Source organism: Moschus berezovskii, chromosome 17 (assembly GCF_049115385.1).
Source record: "Moschus berezovskii isolate FMDL1 chromosome 17, NW_MosBer_1.0, whole genome shotgun sequence".
Lineage (NCBI taxonomy): Eukaryota > Metazoa > Chordata > Mammalia > Artiodactyla > Moschidae > Moschus > Moschus berezovskii.
The window spans coordinates 73,784,776-73,795,356 of record NC_142476.1 but is presented as its reverse complement, the minus strand read 5'-3'; the positions used below and the strand labels follow the sequence as shown (position 1 = coordinate 73,795,356).

Below are 10,581 nucleotides of genomic sequence, written 5' to 3'. Positions count from 1 at the left end.
CTTTAACAGTTAAAGTGCCAACTTCTGCTCTTAATGATTCTAGTAGTTCTCTGAAATGAAGGAATATAGGACAGATATATGAAACATGTATATTCTTATATATGTGTTACTTTAAAAGTTTTCAAAGCTGGAAGGAACATAATTTTTTTTTCTTTAATTCCAGTAGGCTAGTTAAAAATGCAAATAAAACAGTAGTTTCCATATAGACTGTGCCAAGTTGAAGGTATTCCTGGGTATTCAGTGAATTGACAGAATTCTATAAAAAGTAATGACTGGAGTTTCAAAACTATGTAAAATAACAAAACAGTTCATTTTTCTCTTTGAAATATATAAGTTAGCTGCTTGTTCCTTAGATTTTTAGAAGATTCATACATGTAAGAACAGATATTTATAACTTTGTGTGGTTTGGTAAATACTTATCCCTAAACATCATAATCAAATAGAAATGCACAGAGTCAAATCTGTAGCCTCAATGCAGAATTTGTTTTTCTCTGAGTGTTTCGGTTTGATCCGACATTGGGATTTTATTTTGCAGCTGTTACTAGAATTGTTCCTCACAGGTTTGTTTCAACTTCCATGAACACGGGGCTGAGAGCAGAAGCAAGTGCTCTGCTGCTCAAATCAGCAGCAGTGACATCCTTTCAGAAGAACCCCTTAGCTTTTAAATTAGTAACTTACCTGTAGCAACTGTGGGCCAACCTGAAGTCACCACTGATTATTCATTTAAACAGCAGTGTCACTGCCAAACATAGCCAAGTGACAGTTACATGCTTAGCGTCCTCAAAATAAGGAGAGCAAAATAAGCATTTTCACATGGACATAAAATTTCAGAAACCCCTCATTTTAGACTGCCAGAAAAACAACTTAGACCTCTATTAGGAAGAAATAATTTCAAAAACATTCATCTTTAAAGGATTATAGCATAACAAGGAAAGCTTTTTAGCACTTATGATATCTGATAACCCAGTGGGGATGGGGTGTGGGGCCTGCATCCAACTTATGTCTTATAGGTTTCCATCCTTCACAGGTGGGTGTCGGTGAATGTGGTATGTTCCTTAGTCACAGAGCTGAAACCCTTGATGGCATTCATCAGGTCCTCTTCATCCACATACTGAAAAGACACCAATCACCACTGGTTAGGATATTTGCTGACAACAGTGTTAAAAAAAAATGTGTATCTTTTGAGCATTAAAAGGTTAAGACATGGCACAGTGTAAGCCTCAGTTTTCTTATCCGAAAGTGGTGAGGTTTCACATGCTTCAGTTCAGAATTTAAGCAGAAGAGCCAGAATGCAAGCTGTTGTGCTTCATTGTGTCTGATCTTCTTACTGTATTTTTTTAAATTATTGAATAGGGCCCAGGAATACTGATTATAATGTTATAGGGAAAACAGATAATTTGCCACATATGGATATCTTAAAAAGCTTTCACTGAATTGCTTTGCATTCTGTCTATTACTAGTATGGTCAAAAGTAAGCAAAAAATGTCAGCATAGTACAATAGTGAAGAATGGGGGCGCTGTAATCAGTGCTTTTTTTTTTTCCCCCCCAAAAATTGCTATTAGATGTATGTCCGTGGGTAAGAACACACATGCATCTAGCTCTCAATGTAATATATTGAATTATATGAAATTGCCATTTTGTATGCCAAATAACAATTCTTTGTTTCAACCTAATATAATTATTCCTGGCATAGAAACGCCACATCTGAAATGGACTCATAGAACTCAGTAGTCATCACAACTTCAAACAGGCCCATGATTTTAAAGTCCTTATTATATAGCATCATTCTAACAAACCAGAAGGACTGTCAATTTTATATTGTGTGTGTGTGTGTGTGATTGAAATCTGGAGCCATGAAAGTTTATTTCTTGCCATTAGTTAAGAAAATCTTTATGAAAATCATCAACTTTTCAGTGAAGGAAAAGTGAGAATTAGGGGGAGAGAGAGGTGAGTGAGAGTTCAAATGTAGAACCAGAGCTAGGGACTCAATCAAGTATTAGATAATGATGAGGTTAACTTTTTGTATCCCCTGGGCTGAAATTATGAAAAGGGAGGTTCATACATACCAACACTCTTACATTTATCATGATTTTCTGAGTTTTTTTAAAAGAAACTGTAGATCCTATTGAGAGACTCTGTTTCTCCTCTAACCATAAGCCAGAAGGAAAATATATATCTTTTTTTTCCTTTAGTAAAATAGGAGCTTGTACTTTATGCCTCATTTAGGCATGTTCCAGTGTTTTCAGTCATTTCCTGCCCAAGTTAATGAAGTAGAACCTGTTCATCTCTTCACTTACACATGAATGTATTTTTTGAGCCTCTATTGTGTGCCAAAAGAATAAGTTTCTACCCCACTACTCAGGCAGGTAAACATGTCATTACAAAATAATTGGGTAAGTGGTCAGAGAGATGAAGTGAGTGTTCTGGCGATGATCGTTCTGCGGGATACAGGAAACCATGCCACCTTGTTTATCAACATACTTGTGTTTAACAAAGTCTCCAGATTAGAAAATGACTCACCAGTCCACTGTCATGGCCCATGATGGTTTCCCACAGTGAGTCGTCTATCAAGACCTTCTTGTCTTGAATGTCCATGAGTTGGCTGACACTCCGGTGGAGAGAGCCTTGGGAATAGGTCTGACTGCCGTGCCTCTGACTTGGAATGCGCAGAACAGACAGGCTTCGGTTGCTCCTAATGCTCACAGGTGTCCCAGACCGGGGGATTTTGGTATCAGCTAAGCCCTGAAGAGAAAGTTGCTTTTGGTGACTAAGGTCTAAAGAAAATGGGCTTTAAGCAAGATAGAAAATCACGTGTCACACGTTGTCAATAAAGGTAACACTGTCCCCGTATCCTGCAAAATTGAGTACATCAGGAATACTGTAGCTCATAACTTCCTGGTAAAGTGAGATAATAAGCTAATGGTCTCATTAGATAGCTGGTGTCCTTGGTGCCTCCAAGAGCTCATGTACTGGCTGGGGCACTGGCTGTGTTTCCCTGTGGACAGGGCTGCTGCATAGCAAAGCAGTAGAGTGGGGGTGAGGGGTACCAAGGTAAGCTCTTCATGGCTGTCAGCACAGAGCCTCCTCGACAACTGCCCTTCCCCAGGGGAAAGAGTGGTATTCTCTCTAAGTGAGCAGTTGTATTTCACTTTAAAATTCCTGGATTTGTGTACACAACTTGACTCCTCCCTCTCTCTTTTCTCATCCCACCTTGTCCCCCATGTTGCAAAGCCTCCAAAATAAAGAGGACCCAGAACACATCAGAAAGAAAAGCATTCTAGGATTAGGTTCTAGAATGTGCCATTAAGAAATGTAGCTGCTCTAAACATCTGAGGGTTCTGATTGAGCTGATTTAACCAGCGGCTTATCATCATGCAGTTGACACACCATGCAGAGATCATGCATTTATGTAGCACACAGAGGTACCTCAAAGTGCATAGTGTAACTTTTTAGGGTAACATTGCTTGACACATCAGATACATCAGCCACAGAGTCAAACTGAAAACAAAAGTGGAGTATCAGTCTGTGGAACATTTAAAAACAAATTCTGTGGAGGGAAGAATCAAGATGGGGGAATAAAAAGGACTTTGGGTCTCACCTCCTCCCACAAATGCATCAGAAATACATCTACACGTGGATGAATTCTCACGTGATACCTTACTGAATGATGGCAGTAGATACCAGACACCCAGAAGTGCAAGAAAGAACTCCATATAATCAAGGGAAAAGGAATCTGGATGGGACCTGGCCCCGGGGAAGGAGCCGTGGAAGAGAAAACTGTTCCTGTGCCCTGGGAAGCCCCTTCACTGGCCAGGAGGTCAGTCTGGACAAAAAGCGAGCTTTAGAGACTCGGAAGAGAGTGTACTATCTGGTGCTCTGGCTGTGGTGGGAGCAGGCAGAAGACAGAGAGACCAGCAAAGAGGATTGGTGCTATCCTGCTGCAGTACGCAGCCCAAGATGCACACCTGCCTGCACACGCAGGGGCTGGGTACTGAAACTCAGGGTTCAGGACGGGCCCAGGGAGAGCACAGGTTGGCTACACGGAGACAGCCTGAAGGGGCTAAAGTGTGATTGCAGAAAAAGCCTGGGCCCACCACAGCAGTAAAGTACCATTGCTAAAGGGCATGTGAAGGGGTAGGCACCACGTACCATAATAGCCTCTTGCATCAAGCTGCCTCTAAGGGCTCTGGGAGCAGGACAGTAGGTGTTTCCATGCCTGGCACCAGTCTGGCCTCAGCAGCTATGGGCTTTGTGGCATGTACACGCAGATGTGGGGCTGGGGGCTTCCACAGCTCCCATGGTGGCTCCAGGTATGTGACCACTGCAGTCCTGGCACCCGACTTCAGAGTGTTGGCACCTAAGGATCTGTGCTGATGGCCTTGTAACCACAGCACCTGAGGGCCAAATGACTGCATTCCCAGTGGAGGTGGTGCCTAGGGTATTGCCAACAGTTCATTCTATGAACCTGTACAGGTGATACCACAGGATGCACCCCATAGTAGACAGTTCCAGGGAGGGAATACCCCAGCCAAAGCACCTCTCCCAGCAGGAGCTTTCCAGTTCTGTCTACCTCTCACTGAAGCTCAGAAATGGAACCGAGGGCTTCTACTCCAGCAACTCAGGAGCAGGCCCTACCCTCGACATGCAGCTACAATACAGAGCAAAGAAGAGGCCCACTAAGAGTGTGAAGGCAGGATTAGAACAAAAATGTTGTATTGGTGTTTTTCTTTCTGGCTTACTTCAAACACCAATACAGCATACTAACGCATATATATGGAATTTAGAAAGATGGAAATGATAACCCTGTATACGAGACAGCAAAAGAGACACAGATGTATAGATCAGTCTTTGGGACTCTGTGGGAGAGGGTGAGGGTGGGATGATTTGGGAGAATGGCATTGAAACACGTATGTTGTCATATGTGAAATGAATCACTAGTTCAGGGTCAATGCATGTTATAGGATGCTTGGGGCTGGCATGCGGGGATGACTCAGAGGGAGGATAAAGGGAGGAGGGAGGTGGGAGGGGGGTTCAGGAGGGGGAACTTATGTAAACCCGGGGCGAATTCATGTCAATGTATGGCAAAACCAACCAATATAATATTGTAAAATAATTTGCCTCCAATAAAAAATAAATTAATTACAAAAAAAAAGAACAAAAATGTTTACAGTTTGTAAGGAAACACAAAAGATGCTGAATAGTCAAAGCAATCCTGAGAAAGAAAAATGAAGCTGGAGGAATAAGACTCCCTGACTTCAGACTATACTACAGAACTACAGTAATCAAGAGTATGGTACTAAACAAAAACAAATACAGATCAATGGAACAGCATAGAAAGTTCAGAAATAACACCCAGGCACCTGTGGTCACCTAGTCTATGGCAAAGGAGGCAAGAATATACAGTGGAGAAAAGAGTTTCTTCAATAAGTGGTGCTGGGAAAACTGGACAGCTTTAAGTAAAAGGATGAAATTAGAACACTCTCGTAAGACCATACCCTAAAATAAACTCAAATGGATTAAAGACCTAAATGTAAGACCAGACACTATGAAGGAAAACATAGGAAAAAACACTTGCTGGCATAAAGGACAGGAAGATCTTTTCTGACCCACCTCTTAGGGTGATGAAAACAAAAATAATAGAATAAGTAATAAAAGATACTCCTTACAAATGGCTTCACAGGCAAATTCTACCAAACATACAAAGAAAAATTGTAAACTCTGATCCTTCTCTAATTCTTCCAAAAGACTGAAGAGAAGGGAACACTCCCAGAGACATTCAATTAAACCACCATCACCCTGATACCAAAACCATACAAAGACACCACCAAAAAGAAAATTACTGACCCAATATCATTGGTGAATATAGATGCAGAAATTCTCAACAAAATATTAGCAAACAGTCCAACAATACATACAAAAGATCAAACGTCATGAACAACTTGGATTCATGCTAGGGTCACAGGATGATTCAACATATGTAAATCAGTCAAGATAATACACCACATCAGAAAAGGCAAACACCACATGATCATGTTAAAAGATACAGAAACATCATTTGATAAAAGTTATCATCCATTTATGATTAAAAAAACTAGAAAGTGGGCACAGAGGGAACCAGTCTCAACATAATAGGGCCATATATCACCAATCCATAGCAAACATCATGCTCAATGGTGAAAAGCTGAAAGCATTTCCTCTAAGATCAGGAAAAGACAAAGATGTCCAATCTCATGCACTATTATTGACCATATTTTTGAAAGTCCTAGTCAGAGCAATCAGAAGGAGAATGCAGAGAATCCAAACTGGAAAAGAGGCAAAACTGTCCCTGTTTGCAAATGACATCATATTCTACATAGAAAACTCCAAAGGTGCCACCAGGAAACTTTTAGAACCTATCAATGAATTTGATAAAGTTGCAGGATACAAAATTCATATAGAGACATCTCTTGCATCCCTATACACTAACAGACTGGAGAGAGAAATTCAGGAAACAGTCCCATTTACCACTGCATCAAAAAGAATAAAATACCCAGGAATAAACCTAAGGAAGCAATGGACCTGCACTCGGAAAAGTATAAGATACTGATGAAAGAAAGATGACACAAATGGATGGAGAGATACAGCATATCCTTGGCTTAGAAGAATCAATGTTGTGAAAATGACTGTACAACCCAAAGCAGTCTACAGATGTAACGCAATCCCTATCAAACTACCAATGGCATTTTTCAAAGAACTAGAACAAAAAATTTTAGAATTTATATAGAAACACAAAAGGTCCTGAATAGCCAAAGCATCTTGAGAAAGAAAAATGGAGCTGGAGGAATCAGGGTCCCTGACTTTATACTGCAAAACTACAGTAATCAAAACTGTACAGTTGTGACACAAAAATAGAAATATGGATCGATGGTACAGGATACAGCCTATAAATAAACCCATGCTCCTATCATCTCCTGTCTATGAAGAGAGGCAAGAATACACCAATGAGAAAAGATGGTTTCTTCAATAAGTGGTGGTAGGAAAAAATGGGCAGCTACAAGTAAAAGAAGGAAATTAGGACAATTTCTAAGACCATACATGAAAATAACTCAAAATGGATTAAAGACCTAAATGTAAATCCAGACACTATAAAACTCTTGGTGGGAAGTATAGGCAGAACATGCTTTGAGATAAGCAAGAATCTTTTCATGTATACAGCAAGATATTTTCACATATACCTCCTAGAGTATGGTAAATAAAAACAAACAAATGAAGTGTAATTAAAAAGTTTTGCACAGCAAAGGAAACCACTGAAATAGACAAACCACAGAATGGGAAAAAAAAAATTGCAAACCATGTGACCAGAAAGGGATGTACCAAAGGGTACAAACAGCTCAATAAAAAAATAAAACACAATCAAAATATGGGCAGAATATCCAAAGAGACATGTCTCTACAGGAGCCATCCAGGTGACCAAAAAAAAAACAAAAACAGCAGGTGAAGAGATGCTCAATATCACTAATTATTAGACAAATGCAAATAAAAACTACAATGAAGTATCACCTCGCAGCTGTCAGAATGGCCATCATCAAAAAGTCTGTGAATAGTAAATGCTTGAGAGGTTGTGGAGAAAGGGGAACTCTCCTACCCCTGTTGGTGGGAATGCAAATTGGCACAGCCACTATGGAGAACAGGATGGAGGTTCCGTAAGAAACTAGAACTACCATATGATCCAGCATTCACACACCTGGGCATACATTAGAGAAAACCATACTAGGAAAAAGTAAATGCAGACCGGTGTTCATTGCAGCACTATTTACAACAGCAAGGACATGGAAGCAATCTGAATGTCCATCAATAGATGTGGTATATATACATAATGGAATATTACTCAGCCATTAAAGACAGAAACAATGCCATTTAAGGAACATGGATGGACCTAGAAATCATTATACTAAGGGAAGTAAGCCCAACAGACAAAGGCAAATGTCATATGATACCACTTATATGTGAAATCTAAACATGATACAAATGAACTTAAAAAACAGAAACAGACTTAGAAAATAAAACAGACTTATGGTTACAAAGCGGAAAGTTATGGGTAGGAATAAATTAGAAAGTTATGTTAACATATATACACTATTGTATATAAAACAGATAATCAACAAGGACCTAATATATAGCACAAGGAACTCAATGTAATACTCCATAATAACGTATTTGGGAAAAGAATCTGAAACAGCATTAATGTATGTACTGTTGTTTTTCAGTCACCCAGCCGTAGCTGACTCTGTGACCCCATGGACTGTAGCATGCCAGGCATTCCCGTCCCTCACCATCTCCTGAAGTTTGCACAAGTTCATGTCCACTGCATCGGTGATGCCATCCAACCATCTCACTGACACCCTCTTCTTCTGTCCTCAGTGTTTCCCAGCACCAGGGACTTTTCCTATGAGTTAGCTGTTCACATTAGGTGATCAAAATATCAGCTTTAGCATCAGTCCTTCTAATGAATATTCAGGGTTGATTTCCTTTAAAATTGACTGGTTTGATCTCCAAGGTACTCTCAGGAGTCTTCTCCAGTCTTCTGTAGTTCAAAGGCATCAATTCTTTGGCGCTCTGCCCGCTTTAGAGTCCAGCTCTCACAACTGTTCATGACCATTGGGAAGACCACAGTCTTGACTATACAGACCTTTGTCGCAGAGTGATGGCTCTGTTTTTCAACACACTGTCTAGGTTTGCCATAACTTTCTTGCTAAGAAGCAATCATCTGATTTCATGGCTGCAGTCACCATCTTCAGTGATTTTAGAGCCTAAGAAGAGGAAATACATCACTGCTTCCACCTTTTTCCCTTCTATTTGCCAAGAAGTAATGGGATTGGATGTCATGATCTTAGTTTTTTTTAATATTTATTTTTAAGTCAGCTTTTTCAATCCCCTCCTTCACCCTCATCAAGAGGTTCTTTAGTTCTTTGCTTTCTGTCATTAGAGTGGTATCATCTGAGGTTGTTAATGTTTCTCCCACGTATCGTGATTCCAGCTTGTAACTCATCCAGCCCTGCATTTCTCATGATGTGCTCAGTGTATAAATTAAAAAGGGTGACAACAGATAGCCCTGTCATACTTGTTTCTCAATCCTGAACCAACCAGTTGTTACATACTGGGTTCTAACAGTTGCTTCTTGGCTTGCATACAGGTTTCTCAGGAGACAGGTAAGATGGTCTGGTATTCCCATCTCTTTAAGAGCTTTCCACAGTTTGTTATGATCCGTACAGTCAAAGGCTTCAGTGTACTTGATGAAACAGAGGTAGATGTCTTTCTGGAATTCCCTTGCTTTCTCTATGATCCAGCGAATGCTGACAATATGTACTGTGTATAACTAAATCACTTTGCTGTATAGCTGAAACTAACACATCAATGTAAATCAACTATACTTCAGTATAAAATAAACTATTTTAAGATAAATAAGGAAAATAAAAACTTTCCCGTGAAAGACACAAAAAAATAAATTAAAAATACATTGAGGCAAATGACAATGAAAACACAACCATACAAAACCTGGGCAATGCAGCAAAAGCAGTTCTGGTGAGACAGAAGTTCACAGCTATATAGAATTTCTTTAACAAGAAAAATCTCTAATAAACAACTCAACATACCATCTAAAAGAGTTAGGAAAGGAAGAAACAAAACCTAAAGTCAGCAGAAACAAGCAGATAAAAAAGATCAGATAGGAAATAAAGTAGAGATTTTAAAGTTATAGAAAAAGATGCAATGAAAGTAAGAAAAGGAAGAGGAGAAATGACAACTGATCTACAGAAATGAAAAAGGAGAAAACTGTGAAGAATTATTTCATCAACAAATTCAACAACGTACAAAAAAAGGACAAGTTTTGAGAAACACAGTGTACCAAAACTGAAATAAGAAGAAATAGATTACCTGAAGAGACCAATCACTAGAAGTGGAACAGAACCTGTAATTTAAATAAAACTTACAAACAAAACTCCAGGGCCAGATGTTTTCTCAGGCAAATTCTACCAAACATACAAATAACATCTGATCCTTCCCAAACTCTTCCAAAAGACTAAAGAGGAGGGAACACTACCAAAGGCATTCCATAAGGATACCAACCCTGATACCACAACCAGTGAAAGTGAATGTGAAAGTCGCTCAGCATGTCCAACTCTTTGCGACCCCATGGACTATACAGTCCATGGAATTCTCCAGCCCAGAATACGAGAGTGGGTAGCCTTTCCTTTCTCAAGGGATCTTCCCAACCCAGGGATCAAACCCAGGTCTCCTTCATTGCAGGCAGATTTTTTACCAGCTGAGCCACAAGGGAAGCCGAAGAATACTGGACTGGATAACTTATCCCTTTTTCCAGTATATCTTCCTGACCCAGGAATCGAACTGGGGTCTCCTGCATTGCCAACGGTTTTACCAGCTGAGCTATCATGGAAGCCCCACCACAACTAAAACTAAAAGTGAAAGTGAAGTCGCTCAGTCGTGTCCAACTCTTTGCGACCCCGTGGACTGTCACCTACCAGGCTCCTCCGACCATGGGATTCTCCAGGCAAGAATACCAGAGTGGGTTGCCATTTCCTTCT

General features: G+C 40.0%; 1 protein-coding gene across 1 annotated transcript in view; it reads right to left on the bottom strand.

Annotated features, from left to right (window-relative positions):
* Positions 1-1,021: 1,021 nt before the first annotated feature.
* USH2A (usherin) overlaps positions 1,022-10,581 on the bottom strand; it is a 969,245-nt gene continuing 959,685 nt past the window's right edge. Inside the window, exons 70-71 of the mRNA XM_055419911.2 lie at positions 2,522-2,743; positions 1,022-1,111 (exon numbers count right to left, since the gene is read on the bottom strand). Coding sequence (XP_055275886.2) covers positions 1,022-1,111; positions 2,522-2,743 — 312 coding nt within the window. The remainder of the gene's footprint in view (positions 1,112-2,521; positions 2,744-10,581) is intronic.